Source organism: Chanodichthys erythropterus, chromosome 22 (assembly GCF_024489055.1).
Source record: "Chanodichthys erythropterus isolate Z2021 chromosome 22, ASM2448905v1, whole genome shotgun sequence".
Taxonomy (NCBI): Eukaryota; Metazoa; Chordata; class Actinopteri; order Cypriniformes; family Xenocyprididae; genus Chanodichthys; species Chanodichthys erythropterus.
In genome coordinates this window covers 24,079,129-24,103,617 of record NC_090242.1, presented here as the reverse complement: position 1 = coordinate 24,103,617, position 24,489 = coordinate 24,079,129, and the positions used below count along the sequence as shown (strand labels likewise).

General features: G+C 36.4%; 3 protein-coding genes across 11 annotated transcripts in view; 2 read left to right on the top strand and 1 right to left on the bottom strand.

The window, feature by feature from the left end:
- Positions 1-4,814, top strand: part of arhgap32b (Rho GTPase activating protein 32b) — a 115,117-nt gene extending 110,303 nt beyond the window's left edge. For all 8 annotated transcript variants that reach the window (XM_067375321.1, XM_067375320.1, XM_067375319.1 and 5 more), the window contains one exon: positions 650-4,814. In XM_067375321.1, coding sequence (XP_067231422.1) covers positions 650-2,866 — 2,217 coding nt within the window. In that variant the 3' untranslated portion in view covers positions 2,867-4,814. The remainder of the gene's footprint in view (positions 1-649) is intronic.
- Positions 4,815-5,903: 1,089 nt separating this feature from the next.
- anapc13 (anaphase promoting complex subunit 13) lies at positions 5,904-8,935 on the bottom strand. 2 transcript variants are annotated; one of them, XM_067376685.1, is made up of 3 exons: positions 8,713-8,935; positions 8,505-8,610; positions 5,908-6,245 (listed from the first exon to the last, which is right to left on the bottom strand). In XM_067376685.1, exons 2-3 carry the CDS (start codon positions 8,601-8,603, stop codon positions 6,120-6,122), a joined length of 225 nt encoding a protein of 74 aa, XP_067232786.1. In that variant the 5' UTR covers positions 8,604-8,610; positions 8,713-8,935; the 3' UTR covers positions 5,908-6,119. The 2 variants fall into 2 exon arrangements, with proteins under 2 accessions (XP_067232787.1, XP_067232786.1); XM_067376686.1 differs by lacking the exon at positions 8,713-8,935 and having other exon boundaries at positions 5,904-6,245; positions 8,505-8,706.
- A 565-nt stretch (positions 8,936-9,500) lies between these two features.
- sc5d (sterol-C5-desaturase) lies at positions 9,501-12,896 on the top strand. Its single transcript, XM_067376420.1, has 5 exons — positions 9,501-9,578; positions 9,896-10,112; positions 10,209-10,341; positions 10,653-10,753; positions 11,858-12,896. The coding sequence occupies exons 2-5, from the start codon at positions 9,903-9,905 to the stop codon at positions 12,314-12,316; spliced, it is 903 nt and encodes a 300-aa protein (XP_067232521.1). The 5' UTR covers positions 9,501-9,578; positions 9,896-9,902; the 3' UTR covers positions 12,317-12,896.
- Positions 12,897-24,489: the final 11,593 nt, after the last annotated feature.

The following is a 24,489-nucleotide window of genomic DNA, read 5'->3' as shown; positions in this document are numbered from 1 at the left end:
AAATCAAGATTACTCGCTGTCTGTGAGGTGGCTTCCTGTGCGCGTGAGTAGGCCCTACTTCGCTTATTGCGCCTAATAACATTAAGCATGTCACGCTACACGTATGTAAGTCATGTGTCCAGTCTACTCTCTCCTGTCTGCGTCGACCTTAAACTTAGACTTTTCATAATAAGTATAAAAATCATTCAGTTAGCATAAGCCATTGCGATATGCATGCCGCGATATGTACACTTGTGATATTTCGATAAATTCGATATATCGTGCAGCCCTTATATTCATGATCCAGGCCTTCACCATTGTAAATTCAAAATTTAAAGAGCATGTTATTAAGCATTATTGCTGTTTGCCTGCTAGTAACTCTAAGGAAAAGAAAAACATCAAGAACCTTATGTGGAAGTATGGTGAATCAAAAGATGTTGCTTTAAATTAGTTTTAGTATTTATGTGAACTTTGTAGACTACATATGTTTTTGTTTGTTTGTTTGGTACGTAGTTTTATCATATTGTATCAAAATTGGCATCGAGAATAATTTGATCATTAATCTGGTATTGGTATCACTATCAGTAACTAAATTTACAGCACATGTAAATATCAAATGTAAATATGTAATATAGACACCTAACAGTGTTTGTTTGGGTTTAATCCTTAGATCCGTATGACTGAAACGGTCCTGCCACCAAAATCCACAAAGGCGGCAGATCAACCAGTTGCAATTCTTCAGCCTCAGCCACAAATACAGATTCAACATAATGCCTCGTTTCGGCCTCAAGTTCAGCCTCATTCTCAGTCACAAGCACAGCCTCAGTTTCAGCCCAAATTGCAGCCCAATGCTAGAGTTGCGCCAACCCCGGCAGCGCCTCTTGATCCTGCGGAAAAACCATGGGAATCCATAAAGCCTGTCCATCCAAAGGGAGATGGCGCTACTCAACACCATACTCAGGGAGTGACGCCGCCAACACCCCCTGTTCGCTCGCTTGAAAGTAAACTAGCAATGGCTGCTCTCTGCAACACTGAGGCTGCAAACCCTGCCAACTTTCATGCTGTTTTAGAGACATCCATGAGGGGCTCATTGGAGGAGACTCCCTCACAGTCCCATCCACCTCACCGCAGGTCTTCCACTCATCAATCAGGATATATTTACCACTCAAAAGGAGAGCCAGCCCTATTGGAGTCCAGCGCAGAGGCATATTACCATCAGCGGGTAACCCCTTCTGGTCAGGCTACAATGGGCTACCATTACCGGCCAGAGAGTGTTCCACCTCACGTTTCTTACGTGTCAAAATCAGAGCCACAGATTTCTTATAGAGGCCACGGTGATGGCCGGTACAATACAATTGGACCCAGGTCCTACCACCAGTCCATCAAATCTCGTGGCCTGCCAAGAGGTGAGTACATTTCTCCAAGCTCAGTGCACCACTCCCATGGCTACAGCCAGGTAGATGGACCTACCGTGTACCCAACAATCCGCAGGGTCCACTCCCTACATGTGCCCCCCACAGCTATCCGCTCAATGCCAGTCACCAGAACCGAGGTTCCACCAGATGATGAGTTATTTTACTACCAACGCCCAGTCTACCATTGCAAGTCTCACCAACCACCCTCTCAAGCTGACTATCATGTCACACAACTGCAGCCTTACTTTGAGAATGGAAGAGTTCAGTACCGGTACAGCCCCTACTCTGGTTCTCATGTTCTGGATGCCCCTTTCTACGATGTGGACCATTACGGTACAATCCGTTTACGGCATGTCCATTCCTTCAGCGGTCGGGACAGTGCCCCTCTCCTTCGATCTGGAGCCAAATCCGGAGGCTACCACTACCTTTCACGGCATCTCATTCCTTTAAAGGAGCATAGCTTCGTAAGCAGGGACATGCCACCTTACGGTGGTTCAAAGGGGAGTATTTACTTTGCGTGGGACCCAGAGGAAGCAGAGAGGCTTCGCATACACTCCATCCGCAGGGAAAGCAGAGCAAGGCAAAAGGTGAAGGGTTCTGTTATGTCTCAGTATGACAATGTGGGACCCTACATGCCTGTGGATATAGACATGTTACACTTGCGCAGCAAATCAGATCCCGGCAAAACCGTATTGATTGCCGCAGAAAGCAAAGAGGCCAGATACAATATCGTTCCTGGATCTCAGCATGCTCCCAGGCACTTGATCTCCGATCCAGATGTCCTGTTGTATATGGAAACGGAGAAGCACTGCCAAGGAAATGGAATGGGGGACAAAACCACAAAACAAGGCAGCTCCAGGACCTACTCATCCATCCATTCACATCAATCACAACTTCAACCACGAAGTCTGCAGCACTTACCAGAGGGTAGCCATCTTGACCCGAAGTTTGAGCAAGGGGAAAAGCAACTGAGCAGTAAACATTGGCAAGAACACTCGGAGAGCAGGAGCGCCCAACCTCGTTACGAAAGGTCAGATTTGGATCACCACATATGCAGGGTTAAAGCCTCAAGCAGCGCCAGTGAAGATGAACAAGCAGCTCCTGTGAAGCCAGCTCCTCCACCCAAGCCTGAGAGATCCCATAGCATTAGAGAGCGGCAGCATTACAACCAGACCAGTCTTCCCGCACATTTACCGGACAATTCAGATAGTGGATCCTACTCCCATCAGTCACAGGGGCAAAGACAAAGCAACATTACTTTACAGTCACACTATGACAACCTGGATGACTACCATCCGGTACCTCAGCCCCAAACCTCACTAGCTAATCGGGGTGGTTCCAGCTCCTATCATAGCCCTGGTTTCTCAACTCCACACAGTAATCGTGCATACTCCACAGCCTTGGGACAGGGCGCCTTCATACAAGCTGAGCTTTCAGTGCAGAGGCCAGAGACTGAGATCAATGCTGAGTGAACAGGCATTTAAAAACAAATGGGATAGATTTTGAACATTATTGTAAGTGTCAATAATAATTATAATAATTCAGCAGCCTCTGCGGGACAGTGGACTGCCGCCTGACTGTTTACATCGTTTCATTTTTTTAAATGTACAAAGAAATGTTAGACTTTTTACTGAACTGAATGTACCATAATTTCGGTTGTTTAAACATGGAGATATAACTTGTTATATACTGTAGATACTCTGTGATATTGACAAATGGTACATGAACCATAAACAGATGTATATCTGAAATGATGTATATCTGATAAGTACTACTGGATATAAGGGATTCTTTAGTTCTGTTTTATTACTTTGAAAAGGTCTGGGATGGGGTATAAATGAAGTGTAAAGGTTTGCATTTTAGAAATGCATGTAATCTATCTTTTACAGAACAGTTCTGTGTACCTTATTGTGTACTTTCTGGATGTTACAGTAACAGTGGAAAGGAACCCGTTTAAGTCACCCTGCTTAATTTTACGTGTACACAACTAGGTGGTACATGAAATTCTTAATTTTCTGCCTTCAGGTTGGGAGCCCAAAATGTGCATTTTTCATTTTGTCCAAACTGTGCCATTACTATTACATATGATAGGGTTATTCACAAGCAACTGGATTTCTTTCTTCATTTGAAAACTTGACAAGATTTGACTGAACTAATCTTGGATAGGTTGCTCGTTGTTGTTGGAGGGACCAAACAATGAATGCGGATTTGATTGCAGAAGTATTCGTTAAGGAGTTGGAGAATGACTGAAAGTGAGAGTGCCAGTGTGAAGTGACATTTCTCTCCCCTCTTTCAGAGAAATCTGTTATTGATAGGGAGCTTTTGATACATTTAGTGATTTATAATATGTATCTGACTGATTTTAGACCATAAGCATACTTACATTTTTGTAACAAACTATATTACTAAATTTCACATAGATCCATAAACTGTAAGGTCCATTTCATTCTGCTTAACAGTTTGTGCTTTTACAATGAGGACAATGTACATTGCTCTTAGAGTTATTCTGTCAGATGGAAATAAACCTATATTTTAGTAATTTAAAAGGACAGTTAATGATCAGTGGACCCAGTTTTGTTCTTTTGCCAAGTCATTGCATGTTTCCGTTCTGTCACAGTAATTATTGCGTAGCGATAATTTTGAAATTCATGTTTGAGTATTCAAATGAGCCCAAGCTCACAATGGCATAATTTGTATGTTTGTGGTTGATTCCCTGATAACATTTGTTTTTGTGTTTTGCCAAGTCTTATGAAGTTCCTTTTCATTTTGCCAGCATTTTTTTGATTGACATTTAATATGCTGTGTTTTCTCATTTTTTTGTTTTTGTTTTAGACTGTGAAAAAATGGTTGGGTGGCTAGTGTGCAAAAAATAAAGGCATTCATATGTAACCTCTATTTTATGGGACCAAACTGAAGTTTTAATGCAGCATCTCCATGCTTGCATCCTCCTCGTGAGGACTTGACCCAAAACATTAGCATTAAAGCCTCGTGGCCTAATTTAATCAAGCTTGTATCGTCCTGCATTCTGATTTCTTTTGGCTTCAATGACATTGTCTTTGAATGCATTTTTTTTTTTTTGGGGAAGAATATTTTCAAATGGAGCACAGCTATAGTCTTGATTTCATTTGGCTGCAAAATGGATTGTTGTATATAAAAAAGACCTCCATGAAGACAGCATTTGACATGTTACACTCAAGCCATTGTACTGTAAATCTATAGCTATTCGGTCATATTCCCCCAAACCTCTACATATCTGCCTAAGGACCCACCAAGCTGAACACATATTTCCGTAATACCAAGTATTATACATGTTGGCTATGACTGAAACATAATGGTTCATGGTTCAAATATATTTGTGATAACACTTGGAGAATTTCAGTGTCACCTTTGAACCCAAATAAAATTAAGCTTAGCCTGAGAGCAGGAATGATTTATTGATTCCATTCTTTATTGCTTATACATTTAATTCAATTATTAACTATCATGCTTGCTTGCATTATTTCTAGTAAACTAACTGCATGTGTCATTTTAGTTAAATATCACAATTTTGTTTTCTTTTTTTTTTTTTTTTCCTAATACAACTGCAGTAGAAGGATTGCTGTCTCTGCAATTACTCATGTATACACTACTTTTCAAAAATCTGGGGTTGGTAAGATTTTTTTTTTTTTTTTTTTTTTGGAAAAGTTCCTTATGCTAACCAGGGCTGTTTATTTTAAAAACAGTAATATTGTGAAATATTACAACTTAAAATAACTTTTTTTTTATATTTTAATATATTTTAAAAAGTAATTTATTCCTGTGATGGCAAAGCTTAATTTTCAGCAGCCATTACTGTCACTTGATCCTTCAGAACCCAGGTGAAAAAAAGTACATTTCTATAATATACTTAAAGTGCTCTATTTTCTTGCACTAATTTTGTACTTAATGTACTAAAAATTCTTCTTTAGTACTTCTTAACATCTAAGTGTACTCAACTATGCTATTTTGAGACACCATGAAAAAGGCTTTTAATATACCATCTCTGTATTTAAAAATGTATTTAGATACCACTTATAGTACATTTGAACCCATAGTGTACAAGTGGTAGCTAAATATATATTTTTAAATACAGAGACTTAGTATATTAAAAACATCTAAAAATTCTTTGTACATTTAGTACAAAATTAGTGCAAGAAAATAGAGCACTTTAAGTATATTATAGAAATGTACTTTTTTTCACCTGGGAAATCATTGTAATATACTAATTTGGTGCTTTAAAAAGCATTTATTGTTGCAGCTAATAAAATTGATATGTTTGATAAAAAAAAAATCAGGATTTTTTGATGAATATAAAGTTCAAAGAAAACATTTATTTGAAAATGTTCTAACAAATGTTTTTACTGTCACTTTTGATCAATTGTAGGTGGCAACTAACAAATCTATGAAAGAAGTATTGCGCATTTTAGATAACTAATCTGAAACCTTGAATATTTTGTGAATTGTAAGAGTGCCAATTGTTTAAACAATTAGCACTCAACTCAAATTGATTGATACTCTGCTTCAATTTTAAACATTTTATTTAGTTCTTTTGATATCAAAACAATGAAACAATTAAAATCACACAATTTTTTAATGTCATTTTCAGAAATTAGTCTGTGTTCTTTCTATTATAAATCTTGGATCAGTCACCCACACGAGCAGATAAATGGCTGGGGGTCAGCTGGAGAGGACAGAGCTGCTCCTCATCTAAGTGCCGATGTTTGGGGTGTTTTCATGCAAACTTTGCAGGGCGAGATCTGACCACTTCATCTCTTGCTCTTTGACCGACTCTGTTGATCCGCCGTTGTCTTGTTCTGCTTCTGGAAGTTCACTCTTTCAGAAAAAGAGAAAGTTAAATCATCATACAGGCTTAGAGGCAATTTATGGCAAACATGATATACAGGTGCTGGTCATATAATTAGAATATCGTGGAACTTTTTTTTTATTGTAAATTATTTTAAATAATGAAACTTTCATTTATACTAGATTCCCTACATGTAAAGTAAAACATTTCAAAAGTTTTTTTTTTTTTTTTTATTTGTTGATTAGAGCATACAGCTAATGAAAGTCCAAAATCCAGTATCTCAAAGTATTAGAATATTTACATTTGAGTTTCATTAAATGACCATCCCTACAGTATAAATTCCGGGTATCTCTTGTTCTTTGAAACCACACTAATGGGGAAGACTGCTGACTTGGCAATGGTCCAGGAGACAATCATTGACACCCTCCACAAAGAGAGTAAGTGACAGATGGTCATTATTGAATGGGGTGGCTGTTTACAGAGTGATGTATCAAAGCATATTAAATGCAAAGTTGACTGGAAGGAAGAAATTGGGTAGGCAAAGGTGCACAAGCAACAGGGATGACCACAAGCTTGAGAATACTGTCAAGTAAAGCCAATTCAGACACTTGGGAGAGCTTCACAATGAGTCAAATGAAGCCGGAGTCAGCGCATCAAGAGTCACCACACTTAGACATCAGGACTACCAAGCCACTTCTGAAACAAACAACATCAGAAGCACCTTACCTGGGCTAAGGAGAAAAAGAACTGGACAGTGAACAGTAGACGAAAGTCCTCTTTTCAGATAAAAGTAAATTTTACATTTCATTTTGAAATCATGGTCCCAGAGTCTGAAGGAAGACGAGAGGCACAGAATCCAAGCTGCTTTAAGTCTAGTGGGAAGTTTTTGAAGTTAGTAATGATTTGGGGGGGGGGGGGGGGGCGTGACATCTGCTGGTGTTGGTCCATTGTGTTTTATCAAGTGCAAAGCCAATGCAGCCATCTTCCAGGAGATTTTGAATTGAATTGAAAAACTTTATTAATCCCAGTAGGGAAACTGATTTGCCACAATACAACCAACAAACTCAGCACACAATTAACACACAGATAAATTAAGAAACAAATACATGATTAAAAACCAGTGAGACATGATACAGTTCCACAATTAAGAAAAAATTAACAATGTTCATTAAAATATCTGACCGCTGTAGGGACAAAAGACCGTCTCATTCGTTCACTAGAGCACCGAGGCATTATTAATCGCTCACTAAAAGAGCTTCTTAGTCCTTTAAAAATATTGTGTAGTGGATGGCCTTCAAAAAGCAGAACAATTTTTAATTTTGACCTTGTCCTCTTCTCTACAATAACCTCTAATAAGTCTGGAGTAAGACCAATAATCGAACCAGCCCTCTTGGAGCACTTTATGCTTCCATCTGCTGACAAGCTTTATGGAGATGCTGATTTCCTTTTCCAGCAGGACTTTAGCACCTGCCCACAGTGCAAAAAACACTTCCAAGTGGTTTGTTGACCATGATATTACTGTGCTTTATTGGCCAGCTAACATGCCTGACCACTGAATCTATGGGGTATTTTCAAGAGAAAGATGAGAAACAGTCGATCCAACAATATACAGATGATCTGAAGGCTCAATAGTGCCTCAGCAGTGCCACAGGCTGATCACTTCCATGCCACACTTCACTGATGCTGTAATTTGTGCTAGGAGCAAGTCATTTGCTGTAATATGTGCTGCCGACCAAGTATTGAGTGTAGAAATAAACATACTTTAAAGAACTTTAACTTTTCTGTTTTTAAAATCCATTTTTTGATTGATCTTAGGAAATATTTGAATATTTTGAGATACTGGATTTTGGACTTTCATGAGCTGTACGCTCTAATCATCAAAATTAAAAAAAAAAGTAATAATAATAAAAAAAAGCTTTTTAAATGTTTTACTTTACATGTATGGAATCTAGAATATAAGAAAGTTTCATTTTTAAAAATAATTTACAATAAAAAAATTAACTTTTTCACGATATTCTAATTATATGACCAGCACCTGTATAATAGTGCTAAAATCATATTAATTAAAATATGTTCACGTTTGAAATATGTGGCTGATCTGACTACCTTATGAAAATGGAGGGGAAAAAATGTTGGTAAAAATATAATTTGATATGCACATTGCACTGCTGACTGCTGTATTTACAGCACTCGTAAATCGTTGCGAGTGTTACTTGAGATAACGTACGTAAATTTTGATGTACGTAATTCTAAATACAAGTATAAAAACTGTAAATATCCAGTCTCACCAGTGGGATTGTTACATCCTCATATGGCAGTCTGTCTTCTCTCCAAGCATCGTCTGTGAGATCAAGAACTCTTCCATCTCTCTGTACTTCACTGTCCATGATCAGACTTTGAAACACAATCAGAAGATCAAACTACGTTGAAACACTGTTATATTGTGTATGGAGTGAAGTGCAGTACTTGTAGTGAATACAGACAGTAATAACAAACCCGTTCAGTCTTGTGCCCACCGCTCAGCGCAGCCGTTTGTTATTATGTCGCTCTCTGATGACGACATATCCTATTCATTTGACATTTCCTGCAATAAAACTACTACATGTATCTGCGCATACAATATCTAGTCAACGATGCACCTGGATTAATAAAACCGAGTAATCACGGTGTTTCTTTAATTTACTCCGATTCATCTGTAACGCCATTTAGCGATGCACGAACGGATCTTTTCAATGAATCTTTTGAACCGGTTCATAAACCCCGTCTGTTCGAATCGACGAATTGTAACGAACATGTCGCACTGGAAATATTTTTACGATTGCATGCCAGTTCTATACAGAGTCGGTTTTACTAAAATGCACATCTTTTCAGCCAATATGTGTAAATTAATTTTAGTACTGTTAATTGTAAATACAAATTATTAATTACAATTACAAATTATTAAATTAAAAATAGCTTTTATGTATTTTATGAGCTGACTAGTGCTACAACAAAATTAACTGGGGCAGATAAAATTACAAGAAATATCTTAAAAATAAAACTTAATCGAGAACAAACTGTGCCTCGTACAGTTTTAATGAAACATTTGGACGGTCATGGGTCAAAGAATCATTGAATCTGTTTTCAAACGGTTCTTTGAGACGAACTGTTCAAAAGAACCGATTCGTGGACTTCCTATCACTAACGCCATGACCAGATCTCACATCTGTCCAATGAGATGTCAAGAAACGAGCTCGCGCTCTGAGGAAATGAGCCGCTATTGGCTGCGTCCGTTTGTGTTTCTACAGTGAGAGCAGAAGGACGGCCTCTGTGAGGGCTTAGTTATTTTCTTCGCTGGCTTGTCTTCAAAAGCACCTTTACAGGTGAGCTGACTGTTTACTACAATTATTACAGCATTTACTTTCAGATACGAACATCTATTACTAACAGCAACAACACAGACTTTGCATTCATTAAATCTTTTTTTCCTAAATCATTTGTCTTGGGAAAGTACAAGTTATTGTTTTAAATATTGGGGAAAGTGCACTTGTGTGTTTCTTGTTTTTGTTTTCAGTATTTTTCTTTTAACCATTCTTCTTTCTTTTTTACAATATAGCAATGATGCTCAAATCATTTAATTTGAAGCCACCTTCTTTATTCCCATTGTAGACATTAATCACACTTCTGTCCACCTTTTAAGGTCAAAAATGGACCTTGTGCTGAACGTTGCAGATTATTACTTCTTTACTCCATCTGTGTATCCCTCCTCATGGCCTGAAGACGAGCCTCTTCGACAGATCATCGGCTTGATGGTGGTCACCAACCTTGGTGCTGCAATCTTATATCTAGGCCTGGGTGCTTTGAGCTACTTATTTGTTTTTGACCACAAATTAAAGCAACACCCTCAATTTTTGGAGGTTTGTTTATGCATCTAGCAACCTACAGTATATTTTCTCATTTTTTTGGATCTGAGGCAAAAATGTATGTGTTTTTTGTTATTCTTTTGTCCACAGAACCAGGTGCAACGTGAAATAAAGTATGCTTTGTGGTCTTTGCCCTATATCAGCATACCTACAGTAGCACTGTTTTTTGCTGAGGTCAGGGGATACAGCAAACTTTACGACAGTGTCGATGAATCACCCCTCGGTAAGAGAACATAGCTGTGTTTAAATGCCAATCAAAGTAATCTAAGTATCTAAGCAAATACTACACAGACAAAGTCTTCACTTTGTCAAGTAGGTCATAGTTATTGATATATATAAAGAGCGGAATTTGTGGAAACCATTGGCTTTCAAACTTTAAACAAACTAGACCAGACACATTAAAAAAGACTGAATCTGGTTCCAGCAAACTGACATCCCCAATTTTAGAAAGTGCCAGTGATGCAGCCTGTCAGATATGCTTGAGATAATCATGTTGCATAAACTGTTTCATACAATTTATGCTTGTTTTTTCAGGTTGGTCAGGGCTGATTTTCAGCATGGTCTCTTTCCTGTTTTTCACTGACATGTGCATTTACTGGATCCACAGATTCCTTCACCACAAGTTGATATATAAGGTATGTTAATGCAAGGCAGTTCATATACTGTATAATTAAAAGCAAGGCTTGGGTCATTCAATGAATATGCTGAGTTGTAATTTAATAAAGGGTATAGAAGAATATGCCCTGGTCAAGCTCAGATACTTTATTAATTATTTTATGAATTAGACTTTATTAATTATAATTTGTATTAACAGTGGGAAAAAATACAAAAGGATGAAAATAAAGAGTAACATTTCAAAAGACAGGATTATATTTAGGACATAGGAAAAATGTATTAATCAATTAAGGCAATATTCCCAAGAAAAAAATGCTTTGAAAATGATGAGAATGTGAACAATAAAGAATTTTAGAACAGTGTTATTTTAGTATTACTTTATTAGTTGTATTATCATTAGTATTATATTATTATAGTATTAATATTTGAATTAGCTTTTATTTTTTTATTCTTTCAGTTTTCATTTTCGTGATTTTTATGTGCTATAGTCATTTTTTTTTTATATATATATATATTTCTGTATAGCTTTAATTTATTTTTATTTCAGCTGTAGTTTTACAAATTTTAGAATGTCAAATGAATTATTTCAGTTAGTTGCAAACTTTCCCCTTTAGTTTTTATCTGATATTTATATTTTATTAGGAATTTGTTTATTTTATCCACCATATTAACATCCATATTATGGGTACATAGTAAGACTGAGAATTGAAAAAAGGTGCAACACTCACTTTTAAAGAACTACAATTTTATTGATTGAAAAACATGATGTTTCGGCCTTCATCACACATGTTTCATCAGATTTCATCAGATGTCTAATGAAAGCCTTGAACGGCCATAACGTCATGTTTTTTAATCAATAAAGTGTGAGTTCTTTAAGAGTGAGTCTTGCACATTTTACCAATTCACATGCATTTTTGATTGTTTGGTTGCACCGTCTCTTTTGTTGGAGCACCTCTTTTTATAATTTGTTACATAGTAAGTAATGCATAATGCATATTGTTTCTGATTTTGAATGCGCTTTCTGCTGCCAATACAAGTGTGCTCCATATAACACATTTTGCCATATTTATAACCACTCTGTGTAATGGTGCATTAATTCCCCTTAATCATGTTTTCTTTGTCAGTATTTTCACAAACCACATCACGTGTGGAAGATCCCCACTCCATTCGCTAGCCACGCTTTCCACCCCGTGGATGGATTTCTTCAGGGCCTGCCGTACCACATCTACCCCTTCCTCTTCCCTCTACACAAGGTCCTGTACTTAGCCCTGTATGTGTTCGTCAACATATGGACCATCTCCATCCATGATGGGGACTACCGCGTGCCAAACCTGATGGAACCAATCATCAACGGTTCAGCTCACCACACTGACCACCACCTCTTCTTTGACTACAACTACGGGCAGTACTTCACCCTGTGGGACCGCATCGGAGGCTCCTACCGCTACCCTTCAGCCCTGATGGGGAAGGGGCCGCACGACCAAATCAAGAAACTGATGGCAGAAGGGAAGCTGAGCTCAAACAGCATAAACGGCCACACTAATAATAATAATAAAAATGGTGTTCATGTCAAGAAAGAGTAGGTAGGCACATAAAAGCATCATCAATGGGTTTCAAGGTAAGATTTCTGCTCTTAATATATTTCCTTATTCATAAGAGACTCTGAAACTCTACTTAGCACTAAAATAATCAGTTCTGCATACAGTTGCCAAAAGGAAACAAGGACAAAATTTGCCAAACAGAAACATTCACTATGGCTATCCTGTTTGTATTCTTGCCTTTGTGTAACTTAATACAAATTACTCAAATTAACTGGCTTCTATTAAGTAAGCGTCTATAATTTTGCAGTCATAAACATTCGAAGAATGTATGAAGATTGACAGGACTGTCCCTTCACATATGTCATTGTTAAAGTAAACAAGACACCGAGTTCCTCCATAGCTCCTTTCATCCATAAACTTATCAAAGGTTCAGAGGCCAGGTGAAGGTTTTAATGATCTAGTCATCTTGTTTTATAAGAGATTATGTGGTTCACTTTTGATATGAAATGCACATTCTTTCCAAATAATAAAAAAAGGAAAAAAGTAGCTGTATACAGTATTTCATTGGTGTTGTGATATTGTGCATGGAAATCTGAGGTCATGTAATTAAACACAATTATTGACGGAGAAGAAAGCCATATTGCTTGTGTTACATGATAGTTGATGGTGAACTTGAAATCGCTGATATTTTATTGTCCTTTGTAGCATAGCAACAGTTCATGTGGACCATCAGGACACACACAAGAGGGCGCTGTTGAATCACACATTATTCAGGTATTTGTGGATACGGTACCAAAAGGTGCAGAAGAAATGAAGGTTTATTGACAAACCAAAGACAACATTGCCAGAATAACTGTTTCCATCACATTTCCATCACAAAAGAATAGATTTTATTTCTTGTCAATAAGGTGTGGGGAGGAATAATCATACAACTTTATAAACGTAAAACAAACAAACTCAAATTAACTGTATTTGTTCTTCATTATTTAAATGAGGAGAGAAACCTCTAGGCAATGCATTGTTAGGCAAATTTAATTCATGCTTATGTTAAAAACATCCGGGCAAGTTAATTAGTGGCTATGGCAACAGTTTATGATTTTTATGACTAATGCATTGCCACAAAGATTCACATTTGAACTAAGATGTAAAGGCAGTGGAATCGCTTATTGAAGATGCTCGCAAACTTTAAGGTGTGTTGGAGGGGGACAACGTATCTTTTGTGTGAGGTTTTAAACTACAGGGACCACAGCTGAAAAGCACATGACCGTTGGAGCCATATTTTATGCAAGATGCTTTATAGAAGGGGGAAAAAAATGATAATAACTGAAGTTGGCAGCTTTATGATGTTATATATTGAAGTGGGTGGACAAGCAGGGTTCCTTCAGGTGAATATCAGATAGCATTATGCTTTTAAAGGGATAGTTCACCCAAAAATGAAAATTCTGTCATCATTTACTCACCCTCAAGTTGTTCCAAACCTGTATAATTTTCTTTGTTCTGCTGAACACAAAGGAAGATATTTGGAAAATTGTTTGTAACCAAGCAGACCTCATCCCCCAGTATTTTTTTTACCCCCTACTATGGTAGTCAATGGGGGGTGAGATCTGCTTGGTTACAAACATTCTTCCAAATATCTTCCTTTTAGCAGAAGAAAGAAATTTATACAGGTTTGGACTATCCCTTTAATTCTTCTATTGAATTTCCTTAATATAAAGCGAAGCACTTATAGCATAATGTGAAATTATATCTGGTTTGTTTGGTCAATTTATGTAGCAATTCTTGCTTATTTTGCATGTGATTATTAAGATATTGACATGGCTTGGTGTGTCAGTGTGTAAGTTTGCAACCATGCTGACGCGTATATGCAAACTGTTGCGTGCGTGTGTGTTTTAGACGGTGAGAGAGTTTATGAACCCAATCACTGAACTTGAAAATGGTCTTTTATTTCATGCTGGGTGAAATGGCTTTATTATACGGTGGATGTGCATGCAGGCGTGGGATGTTGGGTGACTCATTTGTATCCTGGCAGCTAACTGAGGTACAGGAACACATCATTTCAAAGTTCACACTGTGGGTACCACCAGGAGCACTCTTGCTTTGTGCACAACAATGCCACGTGTTCTTACCCATTTATATGATCGCGCGGAACCCAAAGAGGAAATTAATCATTACATTTCTGTCTACCTGGAATAATCTCCACCCTTTATTTGAATCGGTATCATTGCATGCTGAACGGGGACTGCTGTACTGCAGCTGTGGCCACTATCTTTCAATTACAGCACAGACCAATGCTCATTCTGTTGGGCTTCTAATGATATCTCCAGGCTGTTTACAAATGTCCCTTCCACAGAATGTATTTCCACACAAATTAATAAGACAAAGTAAAACCTTTAGGAAATCTTTTCATTTCATTTATGAAATCCTATTTTAGATGTAGTACAGTGATTGATGCTGATTTGTTTTTGTTTTGAGCAGAAAGTTATGTTGCAATTGTTTTTTTAGTGAAAATTTCATGTGCTATTAACTCATTTTAGTCTACGAATATATAATTTTATCTGAGTGTGTCGTCATCACAGCAGATTTTGAGGAACTGCAGCGCCTGACCTAGGCGGCTTGTCTCGGTACTTTGATGGCACATGTGATCGTAAGGTGGCTGCAGCACCGATCGAAGTCGAACACATTTTTTTCTAACCAGAAAGCATTGCTTTTGTCAGGCGGCAGACGATCTTTGCAGCACCGCATAAAGTCGAACAAGCCTAATGTAACATTTAGGCCCTCTAGTGGTTAAAAAAAATGCATGCATTTTGCAGAAGAACATTGTTTTGGTTGTGCTTCGGCTCTGCGTGACTTTGCGGATGAACAGTAGATAATGCTTTATAATGAACTCTCAATCAATCAATCAGTCAATCAATCAATCAATCAATCAATCAATCAATCAATCTTTATTACAGACTCAAGGTCCAAGTTTAAAAGGAAAAAGGATAGAGAGAAAAAAAAGACAATAGGACAACATATACAGTCCACAGCATCTACCACACACAAAGAGTTAAAAAAAAAAACAGTACCAATATCTCCACAGCTTTGACTGATACCGTGTAGTACTAATCCTTATATTTGATAGAACGACAATAATCTCATTTTTAGAAGCATTTATCTGGCAGATAATCTATACATAAGATTTTGTAACAGTGCTTTAAAAGTAATTACTCTTGCACTCACAAACATTTCACTTGCACTATGCCATCTAGGTTTCTTTAGTAAAATTCTCATTGCATCATTATAAGCTACTTGCAGCTTCTGTAAACTAGATGTTCTACACTGTGTGCAGAATTATTAGGCAAGTTGATTTTCTGATCATATTTTTTTTTCCAAGCACATTTTACCAATTCCAATCCACATCAATCTTAATAACTACAATTAATAATGTTTTTAATCATTTATAAGTGATATATAATTGTTCATGAAGGCTGGAAATGAAAAATGCCTTATATTCAGGTGTGCAGAATTATTAGGCAGGTTTTCTTTTACAGGCAAAATGAGCCAAAAAAGAGATTTAACTCAGACTGAAAAGTCAAAAATTATTAAATACTCATGAGAAGGACGCAATACTAATGCAATACTAGAAATTGCAAAGTTAAAGCATGACCAAGGGACAGCAAAACACTCATTGCGTCAGCGGGGTCATACAAAAACGGGTGGAAAAGAAAAGACACATGTTAAAATAATTAAGAATTAAGGTAAAGAATTAAGTGTGAATCCATCAGGAACCCTTTAGTCTCCAGCACCACCATTTTCCAGAACTGCATCCTACTTGGAGTCTCCAGAAGTGCAAGGTGTCAGGATCTCATAGACTTAGGTTAGCTAAAGAATCCTAAAAAATGACCCGCTCTTAATAAGAATCACAAGCTGAAGTGTTATAAAGTACATGAAGACTGGGTTTTTATAGGCTTTATAGACAGACAGCTTGAGAGTGACTCCTGAAGGACCAGCACCACATCCTCTTGTACCACTGTTTGAAGAATTTATCTTCCAGAATCTGGCAGTAAATTTTGGAAGATCATTTTTAGTCCATCTCTGCAAGACGGACATTTTTAGGATAAGAGATGGACTAAAAGACTAAAACTCCCACACCTTACTGCCAGATTTTGGATAAAGGGTTCCTGATGGATTCACACTTAATTCTTCACCTTAATTCTTAATTATTTTGCAGTTAACATGTGTCTTTTCTTTTCCACCCGTTTTTGTATGACCCCGCTGACCCAATGAGCATTTTGCTGTCCCTTGGTCATGCTTTAACTTTGCAATTTCTAGTATTGCATTAGTATTACGTCCTTCTCATGAGTATTTAATAATTTTTGACTTTTCAGTCTGAGTTGAATCTCATCTTTTGGCTCATTTTGCCTGTAAAAGAAAACCTGCCTAATAATTCTGCACACCTGAATATAAGGCATTTTTCATTTCCAGCCTTCATGAACAATTATATATCACTTATAAATGATTAAAAACAATATTAATTGTAGTTATTAAGATTGATGTGGATTGGAATTGGTAAAATGTGCTTGGAAAAAAAAATATGATCAGAAAATCAACTTGCCTAATAATTCTGCACACAGTGTATAGTTGAACCACAAATGGGCAGTATAAAGTGTTGTACAATATGCTTAAAAAGTGACACCTTCACCTCATCTGAACAGAAACAAAACTTACGTAAAAGTATATTCGCCTGCATATACATCATATGTCATTGCCTTTCAGTATCCTCATAGTCTGTAATGCGTTCAGTGATGAAATGACCAAGATGTTTTACTTTCGCACACACAGTGAGACTCTTACTTGAAAACTGGAAATATTATACTTTTATCCTCCTTAGTTCTGCTAATCATAACCACACACTCATCAGGATTATATAAAATATCATGTTCAAGACCATAATTACAACACATAGTTAAAAGCTGTTGAAGACCAGCAATGCTAGGACTATACACCACAAGATCATATGCATACATAATATGATTCACTAGAATATTCCCAATCATACACCCAGTTTTACAAGCATTCAAACATTTAGATAGATCATCCATGTAGAGATTAAACCGAATTGGGGACAAAATCCCTCCTTGTCTCACACCATTACTGACCCCAAAAGGGGCAGAGACTTTATTGCCCCATTTTACTAGCATCATCTGGTGGCCATACCAATAGACCAGGGGCCGGTTGCATAAACCACTTAGACCACTTAGCGTTGCAAATCCCTCAGTCTCGCAATCTCCAAACAGCCAAGCCAGTCCTGATTCTGGTTTTATTACGGACTCCATAATAAAAGCTCTGATTGTCTCATTTTGCCAGCAGACCCTCCTGTGTTCAGCGTCTTTTTTTTTTTTTTTTTTTTTTTTAAACGGGTGATTCCTAGAGGTTCAAGATTTATTCTGCTCCATGTCAAACATTCTCACTCATTGTGACAACTAACCTATGCCACTCCCAGACCAGACACACATCAAAGTAACCAGAGCATGTTTTCTCTATACAGATATGAAAAGGCATGCACGGGCGAGTGACGCATGTAAGCAATTTCCCACAAAAAAAAACATCCCATCAGGTCTAAAATCTAAACACTTATAATAGGCTTAGCATAGTGAATCAGGGTAAGACAAAAACACATTTTGGAAGAAGAATTGATAATGTACTGACTCACTATTTAAATTTGGTTATATATTCATTTAATCTTGTAACAACTTTACAATAAACACTACATGAAAACCATCTTTGTTTTGAAAACCAGGGCTCCTGAAATAACATTATAACGAGTTCACAATGTTAATACAGTGTTGCACATTTTTATGTGTTTTAGTTATTTGCTGTCCATGCTTTAGTGTGTATTCACCTGATAATATGACTTATGGGGCATTCAAGTCATGTTGGAAAGATCGTATAGTTGAGTGGGAAACTGGAGTTTCTTTGAGGCCTGAGTTTCTGAGTTGGGGAGGTGTCAGTGAGAAAACATGCATTGTAAAAAATTATTTGTTATTTGTTGTCAACTTAGATAATTAATATGGTTCAAATAACATCATATTTTGAGTTTCTGTTGATTAAGCCAATTGCCTTCATTGTATTAACTCAAATTTTTAATTTCAATGAACTCAAAATTTTAAGGCAACCAGGTAACTTACTTTAAGATAAACTAACAATTCTTTTTCACAGTGTGGTGGACGCAATGGATCCAGCTTCAGTCTCTCTAAATTGCTTGTACAAAATAGTGTTGGAAATTATGATTATGTAACAATTCAGTTTACAGTGGCTTCATAAATTGATTAAAAACATGAAAATGCAAAAGCAAATTTGATGAACATTCTTTGTTCATAAAAGGGGTAATGAACTGCGTTGGTTTATTGTTTTATAATGTTTCCTGGGGTGCACTTAAAAATGTTAGTATGCTTTTTACATCCAAAATTGTCATTTGAACGCTCCGTTTTAAGGGGCGTGTCTGCTGTGAGACTTCAGTGTAAACGCCCACTGCTGTGATTGGATGACATTACAAAGGGGGCTTTCTTTGAGCTTTCTTTATATAATTTAATCACCGTTAAATAACTGATTATTTTCATCCTACTAAGAGAAACAACACAAGTTGACGTTTTGTCACTGGTTTGATTTACTGACACACAGACAAAGATCATCTTACTGTACATGAATCATTAATATCAGATCAGGCATTAGAATTAACACAGTTACTTACATGTTGTTGCGTTTTGGTCAACTCCAGGCACTGCACAATATTTTGTAACCCTCAACGGCATGTTTATTGCTTAGAAGCTCGATCTGGTTTAGCACCACATAGGCCTATGTTACTATTGCATGTCATGTGTGCCAGGGATGCCAGGGATGCCAGGGATGAAGTAGGCGTTGATGTTCTTCTGTGGAGGCGGTTTTTGCTGCCCTTTGACGTCATAGATCTCCACTTTGTAAATCCTGTCGTTTGCTGGGTCTGGTGTCAATTAAAGCTTTTATTGGACTAACAAGGACGTTTTCAACTCTAAAACTTACAGGATATTCTTATAGTATGATGACAAATGATATGTCAAAAGCTCAAGGAAAATTTGATTTCTCATGTCATGACCCCTTTAAGGTTAAAAAACATATTTAAAAAAACAAAAAAAAAACATTCATCATTATCATCATTTTTCTCTGCCAAAGTGATTTGAATTCACCCAGGAAGACTTAAACATAACATTACACATTTTTACTAGCACATATCTTACTTCAAGTTATTTGCGTAATGTTGACTATGATTGGATTATTTGAAGCAGTCATGTTTGTCCTAGACTTTTCTTTGGAAAACATTGTTAGTGCACTCTTGGTGTCTTTCTGTTTCTTTTAGTCTCGTTTTTTTATGCATACGACTGAGTTACTCTGTACACAATCTAACTGAAGCCTCAGAGATCTTGTCTTTAATGATCAACATTAAAAGCATTTTTGTTGGGGTGAACATTTCTGTAAATACTAGGCTAAAAGCAATCTAGTGTTAATTTAACACTTCAAAGGCAATCTAAAGACAATGGTGCCTTTTAAAATAATGTTGTCACAATGTGACAAGTGCTGATGGCATTCATCCCTGAGGATTATGATCATGTTTGTATTATTACTGTATGTAAAAGACTGCCTTCTTCCCTAGTGGATTGTATTAAAAGCACTTTTAGCTCTGCCTGCTTCATCAAAAATGAAAGGCCCAAAGCAAACACCTGAGGTTGTCTATCAGTTCCACTTAGATGAAGAACAATTCTTCTTCCTTTTTTAGCACCGCTCTTATAATGTGAAGAAATTGGAGATGTCATTTTGAATTTATTATGAGCATCAAACTGAAACGGAATGGCCTCTTTTGGGGGTTTGTTTGTTTGTTTGCATTTACAGTTGTATACTTTTATTTCTGATTCAGTCGGTGAGCATCTAATAATACTAGAAATTAACTGCCATGCTTGTTTATTGCTATAGCACAGGGCTGAACTACTGATAAAGAAAGCAACGTTCACTATCATGATATCCCTGAGGGTGCATGTTGCTCGTGGATTCATAATTAAAAGTGCAGATTTGCATTTTGCTAAAATGTTGAAACCATAATTCAGTTAATTGTTCAGCTAATGACCTCCCTATAAAAATCAATTCTGCGGCCCGTGCTGTGCTACCCAGACACAATAGTGCTGCTAGACTGATAATTGATAGTATTCACATAAAAGACTGAGTTGTAAGGAAAGAACAGCAATTATACATATTGTTGAATTAAAAGAGTACATGCTAGTTTCTTATGAAATAAGCTGCAAATAAACTACATCTTTAATTAAACCACAGCTAATATTTCATTCTGTCTGTTGCAGTGAATAGTTCAACTATCGCATCAAAATCAAAAAAGTAATGAAAATAAGGCATGTTCATTGAATAAAACTAGAATGAAAAAAATATGATTTATGTATTTTAATTGCATATAAAAATTCCATCCCTTCGGATGAACTTAATGTGATGCATACATAAATGAAAGATTTTTGCAATAGTGCTAATAAACTAAACATGTTTTAAATACACAATAACCTGGTTTATATATTTACCATCAATAATTCTAACTTATACATTTTAAAGGTGCCCTAGAATTAAAAATTGAATTTATATTGGCATAGTTGAATAACAAGAGTTCAGTACAAGGAAATGACAGTGAGTCTCAAACACCATTGTTTTTTCCTTCTTATGTAAATCTCATTTGTTTAAAAGACCTCGAAGAAGTTACGTAACAGTTGGGGTGTACGCTCCCAATATTTGCATATGCCAGCCCATGTTCAAAGCATTAGACAAGGGCAGGACGTCTGGATGTGCACAGCTGAATCATCAGACTAGGTAAGCAAGCAAGAACAATAGTGAAAAATGGCAGATGGAGCAATAATAACTGACATGATCCATGATAACATGATATTTTTAGTGATATTTGTAAACTGTCTTTCAAAATGTTTTGTTAGCATGTTGCTGTTAAATGTGGTTAAAGTTACCATCGTTTCTTGCTGTATTCACGGAGACAAGAGACCCGTCATTATTTTCATAATAAACACTTGCAGTCTGTATAATTCATAAACACATCTTCATTCTTTATAAATCTCTCCAACAGTGTAGCATTAGCCGTTAGCCACAGATCACAGCCTGAAAACTCATTAAGAATCAAATGTAAACATCCAAATAGTTTCAGTATGCATGACAAACACTTTGTAAAGATCCATTTTGAGGGTTATATTAGTAAACTTCGTTTATGCACTGTTTAAAGCGCGAGCTCCGGGGGCGGAGAGCGTGAGCATTTAAAGGGGCCACAACATGAATCGGCGCATTTCTAATTATGCCCCAAAATAGGCAGTTAAAAAAATGAATTAAAAAAAAAAAATCTATGGGGTATTTTGAGGTGAAACTTCACAGACACATTCTGGGGACACCTTAGACTTATATTACATCTTGTAAAAAAATGTTCGATGGCACCTTTAAGTGATTTGAATATTGCTTTTAACTGAATTCATGTCATTGTTTTCACAATGAACAGATTTATGCTGATTCTAAGCAATTTGAAAATGCATCTTGAAAATATGAATATTTAAATAAAATCATATAGATGCAAATAATTAATAAACTATGTCATGATGGTTTGTTTTCAGAAATCTCATGTTTCTTACATGTTTCATTTTTGTAGCCTATGACTGATGAATTTGCATCACATTAAGTTTATGAGGGTACGTTTACACGACAACAATGTACTAAAAATGAAGTTTTTAATTTGTGTTATTCACTTACAGACAAAACAATCCCCATTCACACGGATCCATGAAAATAGATAAAATGCTGTCTTCCAGGCCAGTTGCTGGCAATGTCACTAAATTGTTGGGTTGTTTCATCCCATGTTTGTGGTAAATATGGACAAACCCAACTGTTGGGTTTAAACATTTTGTTTAAAAATTTAAACCAACAGTTGCATATTTGACCCAAACATGGGTTGAAACAACCCAGTTTGTGCCTATAAACTGAACATGTAATATTGCATGCACATGACGTCACTGTTTTCACAACTTCACAGTTTTTTTTTTTTTTAGTTTACACAGAGACAAAAACAGTATAATTTTCAAAAACTTAAACTTTGAAACCTGTTTTAAAAAGTTTGCATTTTCAGGCCCCCCCAAACACTGTTGTCATGTAAACACACTGCCAAAATGCCTTAAAAGTTTTCCATTTTTCCTGTGTTTACAGCATTAAAACTGTGTAATCCAAATGCATGGTAATTTTATATGCAATTACAGTTTTTCTCAGTCGCTTTGGTACATTTCTCAGATCAGAATTGAAATTCTCAAAACTTTTTTGATGTGCACAAGTGACACAATGATGTGAGAATTGAACAGGTCAATTCTCACATCATTGTGTCACTTGTGCACATCAAAAAAGCAGTTTCTCATTTCTTTGAACAAGTTGCAAATGCTTTGGTACATCCATGCAAATGATTATGTACAATTCTCTGTTGTTTCCTACATTATCAGTTGCTTATGTCATGTTGATCAAAATGTATTATATTGGGTCTCTGTTGAATAGTCTCACCCCCCACAACATTTAGGCACAAGCTCATAGCATAAGTCTTTACATGCAAAATGGTTGAACAAGTTATCATAATATGTCAAGCATATTTCTATACTTTCTATATTTCCATTAGACTTTTTTCTAAATCTGTCCTGAATTGGTAAATTGCTCCCATCTTGACGACATGACATGACTCAATAACGACATGACTCAATGACTCAATGACATGTTCTGTCAATAAAATACAGTACAAACAGTAAGAGAGTAAATTTGAATCTTTTCCATTCTCTTGCAATTACACTCACACATACACTAAGATGTAACTTATAATTGACAATAATTGTCATCAAAACTTTAGCCATAGTTTCCATCAGAACGTCCCTCCAGAGTAAACGGTTATATTGAGAACATGACTAAACAATTTGACTGTCTTATCCGTACACAATGACACAAGGACTTCTCATTCTGATGGCACTGACATGTTCATTGACACAGATATTTACTTTTGAGAGATGAACTAAGGATTTTGAGTAAGAGAGTGGCTTTTGCAGGTTATCCATGGTGTTTTGCTATTTGTACAAATTGTTTTGAGAAATGCACTTACTGTTTTGCAAATTGTGAGTTTGATTCGAGAAATGTACCAAAGCGACTGAGAAAAACTGTAAAACACATAAATCTTAAAGGGTTAGTTCACCCCAAAATTTAAATTCTGTCATTTATTACTCAACCTCATGTTATTCTACACCCATAAGACCTTCATTCATCTTCGGAACACAAATTAAGATATTTTTTAAATTGCCAGCAATTTCAGTGAACCTCTCAAGATCCAGAAAGCTACTAAAGACATATTTAAAACAGTTCATGTGAGTTTGGTGGTTCTACCTTAATATTGTAAAGTGACGATAATACTTTTTGAGCGCCAATAACGACTTTTCAACAATATCTAGTGATGGCCAATTTCAAAACACTGCTTCAGAGCTTTATGAATCTTTTATTTGGAATCAGTGGTTCAGAGCAACAAAGTCATGTGATTTCAGTAAACGAGCCTTCGTTTACGCGAACTGAACCACAAAAGATTCGTAAAGCTTCGAAGCAGTGTTTTGAAATCAGCCATCACTAGATATTGTTTTTTGGTGCACAAAAAGTATTCTCATCACTTTATAATAATAAGATAGAACCACTATACTCACATGAACTGGTTTAAATATGTTTTTAGTACCTTTCTGGATCTTGAGAGGTTCAGTGACATTGCTGGCAATAGAGGCCTCACTGAGCCATCGGACATCAAAAATATCCTAATTTGTGTTCCGAAGATGAACGAAGGTCTTACGGGTGTAGAACGACATGAGGGTGAGTAATTAATGACATAATTTTCATTTTTGGGTGAACTAACCCTTTAAATTTACACCTAAATATTTTTTTCAAGTAAAGTAGAAATGACTCATTTTAGATGCAAATGTCACTTTTAAACAAACTAAGAGAAAAAAAAAAATACTAATTTATGCCAATACCCCCATTGAGGTGAATTGAACCAACAATAATCAATACCTACCTTCATATTCAGTGTTCAGTCTGAGCACTTTCTGACAGCATTTTGAGTTGGCACAGTATAAACGTGACATAAATTATCTTACAGG

What these genes read in the sequence shown, in the direction of transcription:
- anapc13 (XM_067376685.1), bottom strand. Translation starts at nt 8,603, where the DNA reads ATGGACAGTGAAGTACAGAGAGATGGAAGAGTTCTTGATCTCACAGAC. An exon ending in AGGATGTAACAATCCCACTG is followed by an intron (nt 6,246 to 8,504) that starts GTGAGACTGGAT and finishes TTTTTCTGAAAG; the next exon opens with AGTGAACTTCCAGAAGCAGA.
- sc5d (XM_067376420.1), top strand. Translation starts at nt 9,903, where the DNA reads ATGGACCTTGTGCTGAACGTTGCAGATTATTACTTCTTTACTCCATCT. An exon ending in AACACCCTCAATTTTTGGAG is followed by an intron (nt 10,113 to 10,208) that starts GTTTGTTTATGC and finishes TTTTGTCCACAG; the next exon opens with AACCAGGTGCAACGTGAAAT. An exon ending in ACCACAAGTTGATATATAAG is followed by an intron (nt 10,754 to 11,857) that starts GTATGTTAATGC and finishes TTTCTTTGTCAG; the next exon opens with TATTTTCACAAACCACATCA.